Source organism: Ambystoma mexicanum, chromosome 11, assembly GCF_040938575.1.
Source record: "Ambystoma mexicanum isolate Mex_15411 chromosome 11, UKY_AmexF1_1, whole genome shotgun sequence".
Classification (NCBI taxonomy): Eukaryota; Metazoa; Chordata; class Amphibia; order Caudata; family Ambystomatidae; genus Ambystoma; species Ambystoma mexicanum.
The window spans coordinates 770034294-770055950 of NC_090934.1; the positions used below are offsets into that span (position 1 = coordinate 770034294).

Consider the following 21657-nt stretch of genomic DNA (forward strand, 5'->3'; position numbering starts at 1 on the left):
TGTAGTAGTTTCTGCATTTGTGCTATCATGGCCCCTAAGTATTTAATGGTAGATTGGGCCCAGCGGAACCCGTGAAGGTTCTCTGGTTCTCTCCTATTTTCTGTCAATGGCAATAACTCTTACTTGGTGGTGGTGTTTTTATATTGTGAGTCATTAGTAAATTTGTCTACTTCCTCCATTACCGATTTAATGTTTGCACAGGGATTCCGCAAGTATAATAGGGTGTCGTCCACATATGAGGTTATCTGTGGGAGCCCTGCTAGGTGTATTCCTCTATGTCCGTGGTGGTCCCTAACTTGCATGCAAGTGGTTCTATTGTGAGAGCAAATGGCAGGGGGGACAAGGAGCATCCCTGTCGAGTGCCCCAAGCTAATGCGAACAGTGCAGAGTAAATCCTGTTGGTGTGTACCTTGGCTGTTGGATTAGTATACAGTAGTTTCACATATCCTATAAACCCATCCCCCAGAACGAATCTTCTGAGTACTCCAAATAAGATATTCCACGAGACTGAATCGGATGCATTTTCAGCGTCCAATATAGCGGCCAACGCGGAGGCTCCTGGGTCTATCTGGGACCTTCTCCCGAATAGCTGTCGTAGGTTCAGGGCCGTTGACCTGCCTGGGATGAAGCCTGACTGGTCAGGCTGTACTAAACTGTGAAAGTTTTAGCAAACGGACTGCTCTCACACATGCCCAAACACTTTTGCATCTGCGTTTATTAAGGATAACTGGCGATATGAGGACACCACCTCTGCAGGAGGTTTGCCTGGTTTCAAAAGGACTGATATCACGGCCTTGGATAGTTTATTTTATTTATAGTGCGCGCCAGACCATGGGGCATCAGGGCGCAAGAATATGTTAAGCTTGGTTACACAGTAAATGCAGTACATCAGGAATCATAGGGATGGGGAAATTTACATGAGGGAATAAGTAAACAGTAATAGGAATTAATATACAGAATAGTGTCCAAAAAGGGAATAAAGCACAGTAAGCGAAACAATATACAGAGGAATGTACAGTGGGGAGGAATATTAACAGTCCAGTGCATAATTAGCAGAATAGTAGGGCTGGCCTCTATGTTTGGAGGCAACTGAAGTAAGGCTATATCAACAGAGATTACTTGTCGTTATCTTTCAGCCAGTTAGTCATATTCTGTCTAAATTTGGCAAAGGTTTGGTGTTCTCTTAGGTAGGCAGGCAAGGAGTTGCACCGTTGAGCTGCCTTAACTGGGAAGATGTGTCCCCCAATGGTGGACAATTTAAATCGTGGTACTCAGAGGCAGTTGGAATTGGCTGATCTAGTCGGTCTGAGGGAAGTTTTTTGGATAATCCTATCAGTTAAGTATGGAGGTGCTTTATTATTCAGACATTTGTAGGTGAGGGTGGCCATTTTGAGTCAAGTTTTGTCAAAGGTAGACAACCATTTGTATATTCTCCTAGTGGATGAGATGTATTCCTTTCTATTTATCATAATGCTGCTCTCAGAGCATTATTCTGGAGTATCTCTATTTTTTGGATGATATGTTTACTTGCACCAGCATACAGGGCTTTACAATAATCCAATTTAGAGAGAGAATTAGGCAACAGTTTGTGTATAGAAATTGTTTGCTTGCTCTGATAAGTTTGCACGGTGTCCAGTCAACTGGTCGACAACAAACTGGTCGACTGCAATTTGGTCGACACCATTTGGTCGAATGCCAAATGGTCGAATTTTTTTTTTTTATTATATATATGTGTTTTGTGGGTTTTCGTGTGGGGGGAAAAAAAATAAAAAAGAAAAAAAAGGGGGTTGGGGGGGGGACCCCCCCAAAAAAAACCAAAAAATGGGTAAAAAAAAAAAAATTCGACCATTTGGCATTCGACCAAATGGTGTCGACCAAATTGTCTGTCGACCAAATGTGTTCGACCATTTGACTGGTAACCAGTTTGCACGTATATGCAGTAGCAGAGGCCAAGTAATTGACTTGTTTAGTAAAGTTAAGGGTGGCATCTAGGTAAAAGCCTAGGGTCTTCACCTCCCTAGATACTTTGATGACATTACCATCAGTGGTGAAGTGGGCATAATCCGGGCTTAGTTTGGGTAGGTGGGCCGTAGTGCCTAGAATAATAAGTTCTGTTTTATCATCGTTCAGGCATAGTCCATGGGTGGCCATCCATGCCTGAACGATGCCATAAATTCTATTCACCAAGGCCAGGTCCACAGAGTAGTCTCCAGAGAGAGGAAGGAGGATTTGGGTATCGTCTGCATAAATTGTGTAGGCGATACCCAAGTGGTCAATTTTGTCAAAAAGGGGCTTAGTGAAATTGTAGAGAGTCAGTGACACGCAAGATCCCTGGGGTACACCGCAGGTTATAGGGATAGGGTCTGCTGATGCCGAGGGTGAGAAGACTCTCATAGTCCTGTTGCTCAAGAATGACTCAATCCATATTATGGCTTCCTTAGAGAAGTGTGCTGCGGAATCTAGGTGACTGCATAAGACTTTATGGTCAACCAAGTCAAATGCAGCCGAGAGATCTAGCAGGAGGAGTAGAGCAGTTTGGCCCTTATCTCTAAGTTCATCTATTTGGGCCTTAAGATCAATTAGAGCTGTTTCCGTACCATGTTGAGGACGGAAACCAGATTGACGAGAAGCTAATAGGAGGTTGGATTCCAGGAAGTTCTAGATTTGAATGTATGCCACTTTGTCTAGGATTTTTAAGAGGAATAGCATAGTTGTTATATAGTCTGTAATTTGTGGGTATGGATGGGTCAAGGGTTTGCTTTTTAAGGAGTGGTAGTACCCAAGATTCTTTCAGGTTGTTTTGGCCGGTACCAGATGTGAATGAGGAGTTAATAAATTTGGATATGAAGGGCGCGACTTCTCTAGCAGCGTCCTTGATAAGTTGTGCTGGGCATTGGTCACCCTTACAGTTGGATGGTTTGAGTCCAAGTATAACCTTCTCCACCTCAATAGCAGACACTTTAGTGAAGCTGAAGCGTGTTTCTTGTTTGAGGTGTGACAACAATGCTTTGTTAGGAGTGGTTGGAGGTGTTAGTGAGGCTTTCTTGTGGGCAATTCTGGTTTGTAAGTTAGAGACTTTATTAGTAAGTGTGTGCTGGATGCTGGAGCACCACATTTTGTCTTTGGTACAAACTTCTTGCGGTAGGATAGGTGTTTCTAGTTCTTTTAGAATTGTGAACAGTTCTTTGGTATTAGATTTAGACTGTGATATTCTTTTATTGTAAGTCTCTTTTTTTGGCTAGGAGGATGTCTTTTTTTTGTATTGGGATGAGATGTTGGTAAGATTGATTTTATTTTCTGCTGAGGGTGAAAGTCGCCAGGCAGCTTCACATTTTCTTTTAAGTAATCTTAGATTCTTTAGGTGAGGTGTGAACCAGGTGTTGAGATGTTTTTTAGGTTTACTCTTCCTTAGTTTGAGAGGTGCAATATCATCAAGGGCGATAGTCATAGCTTTGTTATATTGTTCGACTAGAGAATTAGGGTCCATGTTATCGGGTAGGGCGTTAAGGTTGGGTAATATGTAAGGAAGTAGTTTGTCTGCTGTCATGTTGTTTTTGTCCCTTGTGAGAGTCGGTGGGGCCCGTGAGGTAGTTTGAGCTGTGGCCGATTTGGTAGCTTTGTGAATGACAGAAGATAATGGTCAGTCCAAATTTGAGGAGCAATGGTCGTGATAGTGACATTACAATTGTACTCTGCGATCCAATCGAGAATTCGTCCTTTGTCATGTGTGGGTAGGTTAACTTTCTGAGTGAAGCCTAGTTCTTTCAGGGTATTAGCAATTGCAGTGGATTGGATGCCCTTAGTATCATTGTAACCTAAGTTGAAATCGCCTAGCACTAAGGTTTGAGAGGTATTTTGTAAGTTGTTAGATAAGGCCATGGAGATGTCATCAGGGAAGGATCCAATGGGACCTGGTGGTCTATAAACAGGTGAATGTTCAACGTTTGGGAGTTGGCAATGGGTATTTTGACAGTTAGGCATTCACAGGATTTCAGAGTAGGTGTGGTAACTAATCTCATGGAGAGGTTGGTTTTAGCAATAATTGCTATTCCTCCTACTCCTCGAGAGACCTGTCTGTCCGCTCTCAGGATAGTGTAATTATGAGGGACTGCCAGAGACAAGGCTGGGCCTGCGGCCTCATATAGCCAGGATTCTGTAATGACCAGGAAGTCAAGGTTATCTGTAAGGATAATGTCAGATATTTCGGTTGCATTAGGTAGTTGGCTTTCTGGTGCCAGTGGTACATTGGAGCTAAGCTTGTCTATAATAGCAAGCCTAGGAGAGTTAGATTTAGGTCTTTTATATTTGGCCAAGCCTATATTAGGCTCTGAAGTTACCTTATGAGTTAGACTCTTTTTTTTTAGGTAGTTTAGTTGCTCTACTTTTTTAGCTGGTAGTTTGTGCAATTTAGATAGGCGTGCTAGCAATCTTAGGTTTCTATCAGTGATGCTACATGGAGCCTGTGTGATAGAAGGTTCTTGCTGTGGACTAACCATTTGTGAGGATATAGCTGATATGGCGGGTTGAGTAGGAGTACTGTTAGGGACGTCATCATGGTAGTCTGGCTGTTAGTGATCAAGGTGTTGATCTGAGAAACTAAGATGATATGGATGGCTATGAGTGATGTTCGCCAGGCTATCTTGGAGAGAGCACCTGGTAGGAGTCTAGGGCATCAAATGTACATAATGAGAATAGGTTTTGAACAGTCCAGGTGGACACAGTCGGTTGAAGGCAGGCTAATTCAGGAGAGGCACAGTGAATTTGCAGAATGCAGATACAAGTGTGCACAGTGGGCTAATCTATTTTCAGTCACTATTGGGCACAGTGGGTAAGGCTAGCACAGTTAAAGATATTAGCGTAGCAAACTTCACAAATTCTCCTAATCTGGCAGTAATGCATAGAGGACTAAGGTGACATAGTTCAATGGTAAGCACAATAGGTTTCAGAGGCAACAATCAAGCAGTAATGTACAGTGGCCTAAAGTTTGGGCGCATCCGATAGCGTATTGGCAGGCTAGCACAGTAGGGCACATCATCTAACGTGGGATGGTGTAGTAGGACATGTTAGTTAATGCTTTAAGGCATGGCAGGCTTAATGCCTGACTCCAAGGATAAGGCACAAGTAGGCTAGATACAAATAGCACAAATGTTAAAGCATGTCATGCAGCTCTCAATTTATAGGGCACACTAAGCTAGATGCGAAACCTAAGAGTTAGGCCGTGTGGCAGTCTAAATGCATGTCTCGTGTAGTGGGGCACAATAGGCTAAATGTAGTGCAGTACGTTAGGGCAGTATAGTATATAGCACCGCAATAAACAAGGTAGGTGGTTGATAAAATCAATGGCTAGGAGCAGATCACAATAAGGCAACAGTAGCTAGGCACGTACAGCTCTGTTATGGTGGTAGGCTCAATATTTAGCTACAGTTATCACAAAAGTCGACATGCATATACTAAAAGGCGATGCAGTGTCTCTGGACAGCATAGGTTGACTAGTAGTTTTTGACTAAAGACACGTGTGCTAATATTGTAATAATGTCTAGATGCAGGTTTACTCACACGGCAGCAGCTATGTTAGGCAGTACAATGCATCTGGGTAATCTGGGTAACATGAGACACCTCAGTAGGTGCATGGCCAGTGGCGCAATTAGGTGCGTGAGGGGTAGGAGAAGAAGTAGGAGAATAAGCCTTACCCAGGCAGTCTGTTCAGATGGTGTGGAGTGCCCAGGTGAGTTCTCAGTTCGGGGGGGGCAGTGTTCATGGCCCAAGGCTCTAACGGCTCGGAACAGGCGCAGAACAGGGCCTTTTCATTCCGGGCCTTCTCATGTGAGGGCTGGCGGAGGAGTTGTGGGTAAATAATGCTAGCGTTGCCTAGCAGCCATTGTTCTGCCTCGCTTACTCTCTGGGTTGGTCGGCGGCCATCTTTGGGGGCAGGCAGTACATTTGGACAAAGGCAGGAAGCCTTGGGCAATGGGAATCGAATAAAGCAAGAAAGAATCGTGATAGTATAGTGATGGAGGGAGCTATTCCCAGTCCATCCGGGCCTGGGGCCTTTCCGGAGGCAAGCGAGGAGTTGGCCTCTGTCACCTCATCTAGTGAGTGTGATTGGGCCACCCACCTTTTCTCGTTTTTCTTCCTCTAGTCTGGGTAGCGCAATCTCATTCACATAACTGCCCACTTCCTCCCAAGTTCTAGTGTCTGAATTTGTGTGTATAGTCTGATCGTAGTTTAGAAACACTGCGTTTATCTCATCTGTTTTAGTTGTGTACTGTCTATCCGGGCCAATGATGCCTGTAATATATTGCATGCCCCTCTCTCCTCTGATTATTCCCGCTAGGAGGTGACTAGGCCTATCCTCTTCCCCATATGTACGAGCCTGAGTCTGTTTCACCATGAAGCGTTCCACATGGTCATCCAGTTCTTGTAACTTCAATAGATTACCCTTGATTAATCCCAGGAGTGCTCCATCGCCTGTCATTCTGTATTCATTTTCGAGTTTCTTTAGTGACTGCTCCAAATCCCCCAATTCCTGTCTTGTGTTACTGAGTATACCAGTTGTAGAGGATCTCATTGTGCCACACAATCCATGCCATAAATGTCTCCCACTCCTTATGGAAGTCCTACGGCTGTTGTTGTTGTACCGCAGCACAGGATCTTCAAACGGCTGCAGCGCGAAGCAGAGGCGGTCCTGAGACCTCAAACTTGGTCTATAAATTCCCAAGCCCTCACTCTTCCCTTCCCGATATGGGGAGTTCATGTAGCAGGTACAGTTGAGGGTTTCCGGCTTGAGGATGTTTGCTGGGGCCAGAGCTTCTCTATCAGGTGGCCATTTCTTGGCTGCTCAACAGCGCCCCCCCTAACAAATGTGTCTAATATATGTATTTAATGTCAGTTGGTTTGTAATGTAGAGATAATGTGGAATTCAATCTGAATTTTATTATATGTGTAAAGTATTACAGCTAATAAAGAATTGTATGCATAGGGCAAAGCTCTATGTACTTGTTAATTTAATTTTGTCTATCAATGTCCATTTCTATGAGCATATTTGTGCTTAGTTTCATGTTTGTGTTTTATGGCATTATTTTGCCATGGTCATAATTGACTTCCAGGTTAGCAATTCAGACAATTAATAAATGTCTTCCCCTAAAGTGATGTCTTGGCGTCAATACATTAGGCACATGGAATGTCAACATGTTAGCAATGTCAAGTTGGCCGTATAGGCGTGAAAGAAACGTTGACGAGTAATATGGTAGTGCAGGGACATCATTACGTTGATTGTAGATATGCTAGGATATTTCATCATCTATCGGTCCTTCGAGCACAAAAGAGATTTCCACATCAATCTTGTCAGGTCAATGCTGGCTGTCTATCTTCTGTTGGTCTGAACACACTTATTCCACCTTTGCCAAACCCACAGAAGTCTAATCAAACAGACATCAAAGGTAGGGAAAAGTCCTCCCAAACTCCTTTCGTCCAAAACGGCCTTTATCAGGGTTGCCAAACAGACCTCATAGAATTCCTCCCTTCAGACTTATCCTTGCAGGCGATTGCTGCTACTCCCGTTCCTTGTCTGGTGGGTGAACAACCACAGGAGGTTACCTTGCCGTATATTAATCCAGCCACTCTAACGGCTCGTTTAGTTCCTAAAGACATCCGACAAAAGAAATCTAAAATGGCAAACATTATGGAGTTTCGTTTTGGACCCAAGAAACGTTATCAACAACAACGTGGATAACCCGAGCCACTTTGAGTCAAGGGAGGCTCCGAAGAACAAAATCTTGGCTTGGCTTAACCTTAGATTGGGTCCTAATTCTGTTAAACCTCAAGATCTGAGGGTCCTCCGCAGAACATAGATTGACAGTTGGTGTCTCAATAACAACACAGATTGTATTATTGTGGGATGCAGGATCAGTAGCCTACCGTTGTACCTGAACAGAATCTCAAATTCGCATCACATTTTCGTGAACACCAATCTTAGAATTGTTCTGAACTGATCTGCCTATTTTTTTGTATGTCTTGGTTTCTTTGACAGTTTTCTTTCTTATTTTCTTGCTTTGGTGCTTTTCATTTTTTTGCCTTGTAGTTTTCTGCCTTACTTAACTGCTGTTGTCCTCATTGGTTTCATGATGTTGTCTAATTCGTTTCTTATTTTTGCATTTGTGCTCAGCTTCTGGGCCTGACTTTTGTATTAGCTTGTTTGTCGGCGCTCTCATGCCTCAGGATCAATGGTGTGCGGTATAAATAAATAAAACAATCAAATCAATATTCTATTTAACTTCCTGCGGGTTCTGACGAACAATAGCACCACAATGCATTGCCTCAATGTGAGTGGCTGTGTGGTGTGATGTCACAACTTTGAGGCCAGAGAGAATGGAGATAGGGGAGGCATTCTCACTCTCGGAGCAACATGGGAACAGGAAAAAACGTAGTGAACTCTTCCCTGGACCTCATTACTCCAACCTCCTGCTTCAGACAGTAGAAACCCTTCACAAATGGAGTAAGGGGCGCCACCATGGGAAAATCCCTTGAGTTCCGTAGGAGTGTCTTAACTTGCGGCTGTCCACAGATCACATGTCAGCCTTAGGTTATGTTGCAGCTGTGACACTGTGATCTGCAAAGCTGGCTGTGGGAGTGATGCTTATGTACAGGAAAGATCAACTGAGCAGGGGTTCATCGTCACCGCACCCCCTTTGTACAGGTCCCCATCGGCTAAATGGCACCAACACAAATTATCCTGCTTTCGTGATGGGGCTGCCTGACCCCAGGGTTGACACCCTGGAATTTAAAATCTCGGCCCATGGAGCCTCATGGGAATCTAAGAAAGAGGAAGGGTAGAAATGTCTAAGTCAGGTAGAGGGTGGGTAAAGTTTGGAAAGGAAGATGTGAAGATATGAAGATGTGAAGTAGAAGGGAATTAGTGCAGAGAACATGAGAAGAGATGAGATGAAAGGGTGGTGAGAAAGTAAAGCAGTGAAAGAAAGATGAGGAAGATTAATGAAGGCAAAAATATTAAGGGGAGAGACAGCCAAACTGAAAGCAGGGAGGAGCTGAACAAACAGGCAGAAGAAGAAAGATACAGAGAGAGCCGTAAAATGGAGTCAAGGATAAAGGAGAAACTGAGATGGTGAGAAAGAGAAGAGAATGCAAGGAGAGACAGAGGGAAATGGACATGGATTGAGAAAGTATAGCAGGCAGGACTCACAGAAGGTATAGGCCATAGAGGAAAGGAGAGACTAATAATGGAGCAATAGTAGAACATATTTAACAGAAGGCAAAAAGTAACGAGAATTTGTAGAGGAATCACATGACTGAGAAGAAAATAACACGCTGAAGAAGGAAGAGAAAACCAATATACCTGGGAGAAGGAAAAATAAGTACTAAAATGTGAAACCCAGAGAATTGCCTCACACAATGGTAAGGCAAATAAAGAGCCTGGTGGACATAAAACTCGAAGGAGAGAAACATCTGACTAGAGAAAAGAGTGCAAAACCAGGTGAAACTAGAGGGGAGAATTCAGAGCGAGAGAGAAAAAAGTTGAAAAGAAATATGCACCCACAGAGAAAACTGGGAGTAGAAATAGACCAACAGTGCACAGGGAAAGTAGGGGTGAGCATTGATGGTCATACAATGACTAGTGGAAGACAAGTAATCTCGGTGCCACTGGAAGTCAGCGCCAGGAAGAAGCAAGGGAGTAACTACGGCCTACCACATAAATCAAATGGTGAAAAACCTCCGGACACCAGAGTGGCTGTACCCAATAAAAAATAGGTCTTGAAAGAATAAGTGTTTAAGCCCAAGGAACAAAACTAGGATTATCTAGAGACCACCCTCTGTGCTGACCTGGAACCCTTCTAAAGCTATCAGACTCAGAGAGTAGGTCAGGCATCAGCAGGTAAACACATTAGTACGCAGAGTCAAGCATGTCGGTCCGTCCAGGAGGTTCTATGGACCCAGAAAGACTTAAGGACCATAATGTTCCTGCAGATAAGTGTGCTCTTACATTGCAGTGGGAAAGCACAGGCTCCAGCAGGCATTGACCCTGATGAGTCAAGACAAAATTGAACAGAAATGGAGAAAGGAAATAACTGAGGACCCAAATCCTACAGAGTATACAGCAGAGAGCAACCACCTGACACTGGAAAGTACACCTACAGAAAAGTAATAATAATAATTTCATTAATGTGTAACAGTTTATACATAAACTTTCCACATAAATATAAATCATATGTATATATATATTCATATTCACAGTCAGTATACCTCTGACTACAGAACGGTTAGCTGCAGAAGTAGTGTGTGGTTCTTCCATTCAAAGATGTCTACACCCTGATCCTTTAGCCCTTATTTCAATGTAAAATAAAAAAGGTTACACAATCTTAATCTTGTTTCCAGTGATCTGCTGCTCTCACCACTGTAGCATCGAGCTCTCTTCCCTCTATACAGGTAGGATATGTTGTGTGTTTATTTTTGTGTGGCCCATCTTGCTGGGAAGGAGGGCATAATAGTGGATACTCCATGGAGTACTTAGCTGAATTCCCATGAGTGAGATTTTTACCAGGAAGTGACAGGGAGCATATTTGCAACTTCCGCTCATTCTCAAGTAGAACTGTTTGCCTCCATTCTGAAATACAAGTATCCCCTGTTTTTATTTAAAGAAGATTACACTTGGAGGGTCTCTGAGGGATGGCCAGTTCCTCTGATCCCTGTGACCCTGCTACTGTTGAAATGGTACAGGGTGACCATGATATTTTCAGCTTCACACTGGCAATATAAATTTGTCCTCATATAAGCTCCATCTAATGCCAGTAAGATAGCTCAACTGGTTGAGTGCTCACTGCTGTGATCTATGTGTGATTTGCAGGTTCGAATCCCGGCAAGCCCAATTTAGTATTTCGTCCTAAATGAGTACCAACTTCGGTTGTGATGATTTATGTATGTAAATGTGTTCTGTGTTAAGTGCTTAGGCCTAAGTGCTATATACATAACAAATCAATATCTTTGAAGGCATGGATAGGGTGTGTATAGTTTCTGGATCCAGATTGCACCTGGTTGCAGCTATTTCAAAAGAGGAGTAATCTGTGTGTAGGGTGGGAGAGATAGGGAGATCATATTCATTACAAAAGGCATTAACCAGGTAAGCGATTTTCTTTCTTTGTACGTTTATGAACTGTCCTAAGTTTCCGAACACTGTGGACCTGCTTAAAATAGTGTATCGGGAACAGAATAACCTTGTTTAATTTGGCAACTGCAATCTTCTATTGACTTTGCAGGTTTATTACTTTGTAATGTATTGTTATTTCATTTGTTATTTAGCATTATGCGAGTACATACAGGCTTCTAAAGCGCGAGAGGGTGTCGGCCGTTTTATATCAAGTGCAGCTGAAGGTAAAATAACCTTGACTGTAGGAAAATAACTTTCCTGTTTCTTCTGACGCCATCTTCTTGGGTTCTTTTGTGGCCTTTCACTTGTAACTTCTAACTCTTTACAGTCTGTCTCTTTCAAAATCTGGCTTCTGTAGGAGGTGGTGGATGTGACTATTGGTGAAGCGCTTTCATTGGGAACATGACAAAAGCTTTCATTGTTTTTTAAAAAGTTGACTTATATATGTCTGTTTTGTCCTGGATTTGAAATCCTTATGCATGTTATTTGTCTATTTGTGCTTTTCTTTGAGACACACATTTTCAACCACATATTTTAAATCATGAGTTCCAGTGCTTCTTTCAACCTTCTGTACTTGAGGATGAATTTAAATTCCCCTAATTCTTTACACGTTAAAGAAAGGCACAAATCATTAATGTATACACTATAACTAATCTTATTGTTTTCTTTATTTTGAGGATAGCTGCTGCATTTGTTGCTCTCTCTGATGCAAGTGTAATGTTATAGTTTTTCTGCCTCTTGACCTACTGACTGCACTGACCTCTTGACTCAAATAATTCAAGGTTGATTTTTTAAAATTGTTGTTTTTTTGCTTTTAGGGGAAAATTTTGAACAGACGCCTCTTAGACGCACATTTAAGTCCAGAGTTCTTGCACATTACCCTGAAAATGTAGAATGGAATCCTTACGACCAAGATGCAGTGGGCATGGTTTGTATCATATTTAGTACACTTTTCACGTTAGATATAGTACTATCGAGATGAGTTTTTTTGTCCCACCACATGTGGTGCAGCATATCAAGATTGATGTTTAGATTCAGGGTATTTTTAAGATCAAACTGTACTTGTTTGATCTGTTCAATGAACCTATGTGCAAATTAAATCAATCGGACAAATCAAAATATCGAGTTGTCAGATTTCACTATATCACATTTTATGATGGGTGGCTGTTGTGGAGCATCCTGGGGGGGAGAGAGACGTTTACTCAGTCAATAGGGGCAGTTTTCGCAAGTAGATAATTGTACACTCATTTTGAAGTACATGAATAGAAGGCCAATATTGCTTTGATCACAGTGTATTTCATGCACATTTTCAGTTATTTTATTGGTCTTGATTTTAACATGGAACCAAATGAATGCATGTCTGTTTACAATTCTGTAAGGTGGTTCCCTCGACTCTGTTTGTCGTGCTTACTGTTTTGTCATCACTCCAAATGCAACCTCCTCTTTTCCTACCTGCTACCCTTAACAATCACTGCTTTTTTTCTCACTAATAGTTCCTTCGAGCAATCTCCTTTATTCTCATTCATTCCCTTTTCTGCCCCCATGTATTACGCTACCCTCTTCTGCCATTATCTTGATAATGGGGAGAATCCCTCCATAACACCCTCACCCATTTATTCACCCCAGCACATCTTTTTCACATTGAGCCAGTATTTCCCCATCAGTTTCTGGCCTCCTCCTTTCCTGTGCCTGCCACTCAACTTTTCTCTATCTCTTATGGGGGTTCCCCCTCATGCCCGCTCACCTGGTACAGCCTACCCGCTCCAATCTCCTCCTCCACTCACCTCTCCTTCAATGTGCCCATGGCTCGCGGAAACAATTCTCCCTGTCATACCCACCACCCCAATACAATTCTCCAACTCCCTCTTAACTGACTGGATGCCTTCATCTGTCCGCAGCAATCGGAAACACTACTGTCTGCCTCTAGAAACACTCAGGACTGGGACGTCGCAGTCACAAAGGAAGGTGTCTGACTGTGTCTGATAACATTCAAGCGCTGTCCCTTACATGATCAGAAAAAAGGGTTTTGCCAATGCATCTGAAAGCTGTCTGTTGTATTATACGTTGAGAGATTTCAGTATGTGTGACAAAGATGAGGCTTATAGGTTAGTCAGCTCGACTAGCTGCAGGGGGCTGTCTGGCCACTAAGTGAAATATACAAGAATTCATCTCTTTCATTATTCCTGCCAAAAGTGGTCGATCAATATCGAAATTTGTCCTAAGCTTGGTTTGTAGAGTGTGGTGGTTTGTATAGTAGAATAATGATTTATGTTTGTATCACTATGAGCTCCAATTTTCCTGTTAAAGCATCACGTTTGTAATTAACTGTAGGTTGTCATCATATAATAGATGCTCCACATCTCATAACGGTTTCTAACTTTTTACTGTGTATGGAAATATCTGGTAGGAGGACTTGATCAGTTGTAGTCTTCCAACTAAGTTTTATGGCATGTAACGAGCTGTGGGGTAACAATGAGGTTCCAAACTTTACTTTCCTTTTTAGCAGCTCATTTTAGTTTTAGTATTTGCTGAAACCAAAATGGGTCAAATGCAGAAATTCTCTGCATTTTACCCGATACGTTTGGCCAGACAGAATAATGGCAAACAAAATTAGTGTGCCAGAAATCATGCCAATAAGAGGACCCGTGCCATTAGAATTCAGTAATTTAGGGTCAAATAAAAGATGCCTCTCATTTGTGTGTGAGGAGAATAATTGCTTCAGAACTGCTACTCCACAGAGTATTGTAATTGGAATTCCTGTGCTCTGAAAACGGATGTAACAACACTTAATCAAAGCCAGCCCTACAGATAAACGAAAGACCAGCCCTTTCACTATGTAAAAGCAATCAAATACTCCCAATAAAAAGGGAGTAAAAATACACCCAAAAATAACATGGAAAATAAGACGCATCAAAGCCCTACCCCCTGCTTTTACCCCAAAAGATCCACAGATATTTGTGTATCAGTGGTACCAGCAGAGCAGTGGTACAAGAAAGAGGTCTAATACTATTACTGCCTGATCTGAAGTCTTTAAGGGAAAAATGTATATTTTTAATTGGCATGAATTAGGTGGAATGAAGTATGGATTTCAAAAGGATGCATGTTCTAGAATTACAATATATTGACACTCACCTACAAAGTATTCACACTGGATTAAAAAAACTCCCACTTGAAATTCTTAACAGGATCCATGGCATTTACACTGTCATAGGAAGTGAAATGAATAGGGACAGAATCTAGCATACAGTTGTTTTGCCCATGTTTCCTCGTGTTAGCCATAAACAAAATGAATCGGGTAAAAGCCGCACTTAGTTCCCACAGGGTTCCCCATTAAAAAAAATTGATCGCATAGGTTTGCTGTAATGGTAGCACTGCCCATAGGTATAATCGATGTAGCGCCTTCTTCTGTAACTTGGGGGTCCTTCTTCCGCAATTAACTGCTAACAGTTTCGATGGAGAGGATATTGGAGGTTCCAAACACAGAATACGTGATTATATTGACAACCCTCAGCTGTGCATCAGAAAAGTAACAGAAGGTAGTTTCCTACTCTGTTACTAGCGGTCTTTGTGCTTTAATGCAAGCAAACCGCACATTTCCTTCACTGTACTGTGCTTCCAAAGCTCTGAATTGGATTTTTAAAGTGGCTCATTAACCTTCAACCCCGAGGAATGTGATCCTTCAGCCTCCCTTACCCCACATCTTTCACCCCTTCAGTGCTTGCCTCCAATACTTGTCGACTGGGCTCAGTTAAAATTGAGATGGGGTCCATTCCTTTGTGGATTTTGCAACAAAACATTACTTGGGATATTTTAATGCTACAATACTTTGCATGCAAAATATTTTTTAGACCTCACCATGATGTTATGGGGCAGTATAGAGCCAGAAAATATCATGACTTGGCATGCACACAATAATTATGCATAACAAACAAGATTGTTATTTTTGTGGGTTAAAGTTATACGACTGCTCAGTGAAACTGCTGATTTACAGGTCACAGCTGAGTTGTGCTTGGCACTCATTAACATCTATGCCTGATGGAACTCTAAAAACCTTAAGTATGCAGATTACCTGACAAGCATTGTACATTACTTTTTTTTAATTTAAACATTTTTATTAAGAGAACAATGAGCCATACAACCAAAAGAAAAAGAGAAACAATACAACACCAAGGAATGCCATATTGCGGGAACATAATCCAGGTCAGGAGATTTACATGTGAGAGGTATAAAGGAAAAAATTAAAGGAGGATCACACGTACATAATGCACTGCACAAATCGCACTCCTAAAGGTATGTGAGCAAATACCAAACATTCAGATGAGGGAAACAATAAAAGCATTAACAATACCAACACCCCCTCCGTAGAGTCCTGAGTTCCTCGCCCACCCCTTCCTCCCCGCCAGCCTCATTTAACCCCCACAGTGTCTCCCTGGGGCATTGGCCTGAACATGTCCACATAAGTCAAATGTATTGTTCATATAGCTCCAATAGTCACTGTAATCTCTCCATTTCACACTGGCCACCAGGGCTTGCCTTTTGTGCAGGAGCCGAATAACATTGTGGTCATGCCAGTCCTCCACCTCAGCCCCAAACATTCCTGGCTCTAGCCTTGAGACCAAACCTGGGATTCCACCCACTGCGTCTCGCACTGAGCTCGAATCTCTGAATCACTGCAAGTCCAGAACAAATGACCGAGCGTCCCTCGCTGCCCACAGCCCCTCCAGCAATCAGCCAATGTTAATAATGTTATCAGCGCCAGATTTGCTGCTGTATAATAGTACCTTTGAGCAATCTTATACTGGATTTCTCTATTCCCCTTACTGTACGAGACCTCTGTAGCCCGGGAGAAGAAAGTATATATGTCACCACAGTCCGGCTGGACTTCCAGTTCAGTGGCCCATTGCTCAGCCAGGATTGTATTACTCCCCACATTATTTGGGATACTAAGCAGGTAGAAGGCCTTTACTTTAGGGAATTCTAGCTTATCGGCCTCAAGCTCCAATTTTCAGGATCTGCACGAGAATCCAGCTGTTGCCATCTGGGATTGGATCATCGAGACAATAGCTCTGTGTTCCAACCACTCGGTTTGCTCCAGCTCCAGTCTCGCCCTGACTTCAGCAAAGGGCAGTGGGGTTGCCTCCTCAAATGGATCCATTATGCGCACTTGGTGTCAAGCTTCACACCTATTCCATCTCTCTTTGCTCTCCGGGCTTGTTAGAAGCAATGTGCCAAGACTAAGACAAGGCGGCACCAATGTATTGTCTACCCCTACCTTCCTCAGCAGTTGCACCCAACTTTGCAGCGACACCCGCACAATGGGATGCTGTGCAAAATGCTCCGGTAGGCGGGCCAACGGAAGGGCCACAGCCTCCTGAGAGGAGAGGGGCAGTAGCAGCGCCAATTCCATTTTATATTGGCTGGTTGAATCGGGCAGCCCCAGCCACCGCTTGATCCAACACGCCTGTGCCACCAGGAAGTAGGACTACGACGATGGGAAGGCCAGGCCTCCATCTTGCTGGGCGGCATATAGCCATACCAGTCTCAACCTGGCCCTCTTATGTCACCACAGGAATCTCCCTATGTGTCCTTCAAGATCCCTCCTCATGCTCGTAGGCATGGGGGGAGGGTATTGTCTGTGCCAAGTAGACCAATTTAGGAAGGGTGTTCATCTTCATGTTCATCACATTGACCCTGCCCTGTAGTGAGAGAAGTAACACATTCCATCTACAAAGGTCGGTCTGAATGTTTGTGATCAGCCCAGAGTAAGTGTCCCAAACTAGTGTTTCCACTGAGGCACCCACATATATCCCCAGATATTTGATAGCTACCAACTGCAGCCTAAACAGGGCCATCCCCCCGGGTCCGTAGCGGCAGGAGCTCTGATTTATCATAGTTAACTTTATAGCCGGCAATTGGGCCAAAAGCATTCAGAATGGCCTGGATACAGTGTAGATTAGCTTGTCATTCATCCACATATAGCAGGACATCGTCCGCCTAAAGGGATATGGATGCTTGATTCCGGCTCTTGTGATACCCTTCAATAGAGTGAGTTGCCCAATCCTGACTGCCAGAGGTTCTATTGTCAAGGCATAGAGGAGCGGCGTCAGGGAGCAGCCCTGCCTCATACCGTATACAGTTGAAAGGGAACTGAGTTGAACCAGTTAGTGACAACGGAAGCCTGTGGGTGATAATACAGGAGCCCCACCATATCTAAGAAATATCCCTCAATGCCGAAAGTCCACAAAACTGTCAACATGTAGTTCCATTTGACCTTGTCCAATGCCTTTTTGGCATCTAGGGATAGTACGATGTCCTCCTGCTCCGCCTCTGCCACTACTACCACCACCACCACATTTTATAGGCGTCTCATATCGCATGAAAGATGACCGCAATTAAAGCCGGTCTGGTCCGGATGGACCAGCTTTGGAACAACACGATCCAGGAGGGGTGCTAGGCATTTGTCCAACATGTTAGCGTCTGTCTTGATAAAGGATATTAGCCTATAGGCACTACACTCAATGGGATCTTTACTCATCTTGGGGAAGACAATGATATTGGCCCCTAAGAGTGACTCCGGCAGGGAGCTCGCAATACTGGCTTCATTAAACACTGCAGTCATACTTGGGGCCATCTTATCTACCAAGGCTTTATATAGGTCGATTGGGAGGTCATCCGGGCCGTAGCCTTGATACTCGCCAGACCCACCACTGCAGCAGCCACATCCCCTTCCTCAGAGGCATTTAACAGCTCCAAGTTCTCCCTAGATATAACCGGTAGACCAAGGCTCTCAAGAAAGGCCAGATCTGCACCAATATCCGACGGCGCCAGCTCTGCATACAACTCTTGGTAGGACACCACAAAGCGCTCATTGATCGCTTGGTAAGAAGCTTGCCAGACTTGGATTTAATCGCGTCAATGAGTTGTGCTCTTTGGCGACCCTTCAAAAGGACCGCCATAGATCGCAGGGGGCGATTGCTGTTTTCAAGGAAAGACTGGGTACATTTAGCAAAGAACTTCTGAGCTCGCCACATGACTGAGTTCCCTCTTACAGGTCTTCATTCTACTCAGCAGTGAGTAATCGCATGTGCCCTTATGAGCTCGCTCCAGTCGCTGAAGGCCATGCTGGAGCTGTTTCCTACGCTGCTGCCTCCCTCTCCATTTAAAGGCCCACTGTGCAATACATTCCCCCCCCTTCCCCCTTGCAAAGAGGCTATGAAGGCATCCCAACATCTAACTGCTGTGTAGCCCTCCGTCAAGTTCTTCTCTCAGAAGCAATCTATGTACTGCTCTTTAAGTAGGTTTGTCCTGTCGCCCTTGCATAGTGGGGGGTAATGTAAACTGGGCTAGAAAAGGAGATCAAGACCATTTAATATAATTTACCAGAGAAAGCAAATCAACGGTAACAGATGTGACTTGTGTATTGAGAATTCCCGATGTGATATTTGTGTGGACTGCTAATGTTTTTCTGAAGGGCACCCAGAGGGAACCTGGGCAAGTGCACTTGCACACAACTTGGAGGGAACATAGGTCATGGTACAGTTGACAGTATGAACATGGGTTGTGTTGTAGCACTTTTACACAGGAACACATTTCTTTGTTATTAAATAGTATGGCCTAACATACTACTAACTTACAAGCTTACAGATACCCCCCCTCACTCTTTCCCCATGGCCATAAACCCCACCCCACAAAATCACCTCTGAAAACCAAGACGCGCCATCATTTGTAAACCAGGGCCTGGCCTGCATGAAAACCTAAAGCTGCGTGTTAGCCCACATTCCAGGCACCTTATTGTTTAGTGGTCGACTAATGGCAGATGTGCACTATCCAAATACCATGGGGCTCATTACGAGTTGAGCGCTAATAAGTGGAATTACCGTTATTGCTGTGGTGTCTGGCAGAATTACAGCTGTGCTACAAGTTGTTGGGAGTGTGCACACAGCTTTTGCGATAACAGTAATTCCGTCTGGTGGAATTACCGCCGTAAATGAGTTACGGGCAGTCATTGGAATTACCGTTGGTGCTGCCACATTCCGCACTAATTCCACTGGCGGAATTGCCGCCGGCGGGAACCGTGTCCTCGCCGGAATGGGAAGCACAGCGGCAGCCATCTTCAAAAATGAAATCCACTCTGAATCCTCCATTTCCTGCTCCTATATGAAACCAGAAGCAACACAATTGTCACAGGAGAGACCCAAAGGGAAGGAGCCAGATATGAGGCTGTAGAAGCAAATAGTTTGTGAGGCTGAACTGTAGGTCCTCACAGGTGAGGTTGTGGCCCCTTCGGAAGAGATGTATGGTTCAAGGCATATGAAGACATCTGGCCAGAGGAAGACTGCCATCTGGGCCAGCATACGTGATAATGTTGTGGCAGTGGTAATATACCCATGCACTGTAGTAGGAATTTGCATGCAAGTCCATCCAGCCATGAGCAGCATGCATGTGTGCTGGGAAAGGCCTAGTGCCAAAGTGAACCCCCAGTGCAACTTCATGTACCAGCCACATCGCCAGCCCAACTGGCAATGAGCACATGCAGTGTACACCATCAGCAGATACTACCCCCACCTTGTCTTAGCCATATACATTAGCCTGCAATCAACCTTGCCCATCAGGCCACATATGTATATGATGACTGTCTATCATGTAGCATGAGTGACTTTCAAGCCCATGTACAAGTATGCATGATGACTTCGAGCATGTCATTGTCCACCCAACAGGTTCACAGTCTACTTGGGATGAGGATGCGTGCCCATCTACGTACCGTGGTAGGCCCACCGATGCAACCACAACCAGCTCCACCCCTGCACTGCCCAGCAATGGAAGAAGCAGGGGTAGGGGCCGGAGCAAGGCATCAAGACCAGGGCCCAGCAGCGCCATGTCAGTTGCAAGAAGTGGAAACACTGTCACAATCCCTGCTGTGGCGACGAGAAATGAAGAGTCTGACCAAATGGTGCCATGATGATTGCCATACACCTTTATTCAAAAGAAAACAAACTTATCTGTCCTTAACTTTAATGGGATTTCCCTACATAAACTGAAGAAACTCCTCAGAGTCTGCGAAAGTCCAAATCAAAAGGCACAGTCCCAGTCAAAAGGCTCCTACGCTATCCCTGTCACTACAATGAACAATAATAAAGTTTGGTTTCTGATGGGGACCCAGGAGAATGACTCCCTTCTCTTGGATGTAAAGTGTGCCAAAGATGCTCATGTTTTCTCAAAGGGAAAGTTCCATTACAGTGCCAGGTTTTTTTGTAGCAAAGACCAAAGAACACAGTTTACAGGATCCTCGTGGGGCTAGGAGAATGTGGATCCCTAGTGTTCCTTGTAGCTTTCAGCAAAACTTGTAATTCCTTGAAGGAGGTTTCCACAAATTCAACTTTCTTTATACTCTTTATCATGCCCCCACTGTGATAACGAAGATGCTCCCTGAGTCCCCCTCGACTCAACAACACCACACTCTTGTGGAACTGCCCTGGGAATTGTGCTACAAGGTGATCCACTACTTCATCTGCTTCTTCATGGTTTACAGTCTCGCATCTTCCCGGCCCCCTCCCGAACTTATACCTGTTCCTGTTACCTACTCCTGGGGAACTCTTAATTGTTTTTGCCAGGAGTCGCAGGTCCACTGTCTTTTCTTGAACTTCTTGCATGCTACTTCTGCGTCCTCTTCTCGCCACGGTCAATTACTGCTGGCAGTCTTGGCGCAGTTGTTGGACCCCTCGGTCCACCCATAACAGGTGATGCCAGCACCAGTCTCTTGCACACTCTGCAGATTCACCTACGTGGCTACGCTGTAGGCTACGGTAGGCTGTCTTGGTACTGTTATCGGACCCAATCTCTTGCATGCTGCACATTAGCCTGCATGGGCCTACTGTAGGCTACATTAGGCGGTCTCTGCACCGTTGTCAGACCTGATGGTCCACCCACTATAGTTTGCGCCATCACCTTTCCATCGCTCCATGTTTAGTGTGCCAATTCCCAACCAACTCGTAAGACGCTCGTAGGGCGCCCCACTGCTTGTCTCTTTAACTCTGGAGACGTGCCTTGCGTGCCGGGTTCTCATTATGGACGTACAACAGCTCTCAACATACGGGAACCACACAGGCCATTGCTGGACGGGCCAGAAAATGACGAAGAACCTCTTCCTTATTTGCTGTTCAGTTTAACTAGCGGAGACAGCCCCATCGTAACGTCCGTTCTCGTGCTCTTCTTCATCTCAGTTTGTTTAACATTCAATAAATGAGTTGTTTCGTCACTGCTCTTCTTTCCAGTCCATTGTAGTCCATGATTGGAAGCACTGTTAACAAGAAGGCTAGAATTAGCTAACCGCTCTTACTTAGGCTTCCTAACAACATTATGAACAACATACTTAGAAGAAAGGATATAGCAACAGTATTTATTAATTTTTGATTAATTGTTTATGGTTTAAATTAAACCTTTAAATATAAAATATGTATTTCATACATGAAGAAATTGACCATTAAGATTCAGACATTACC

The 21657-nt window shown here is 43.9% G+C and overlaps 1 protein-coding gene across 5 annotated transcripts in view; it reads left to right on the top strand.

The window, feature by feature from the left end:
• Positions 1-21657, top strand: part of DENND5A (DENN domain containing 5A) — a 2487481-nt gene that overhangs the window by 63934 nt on the left and 2401890 nt on the right. For 3 of the 5 annotated variants that reach the window (XM_069623676.1, XM_069623672.1, XM_069623673.1), the window contains exons 2-3: positions 11311-11382; positions 11977-12086. In XM_069623676.1, coding sequence (XP_069479777.1) covers positions 11311-11382; positions 11977-12086 — 182 coding nt within the window. The remainder of the gene's footprint in view (positions 1-11310; positions 11383-11976; positions 12087-21657) is intronic. The other 2 variants (XM_069623674.1, XM_069623675.1) reach the window with 1 other exon arrangement.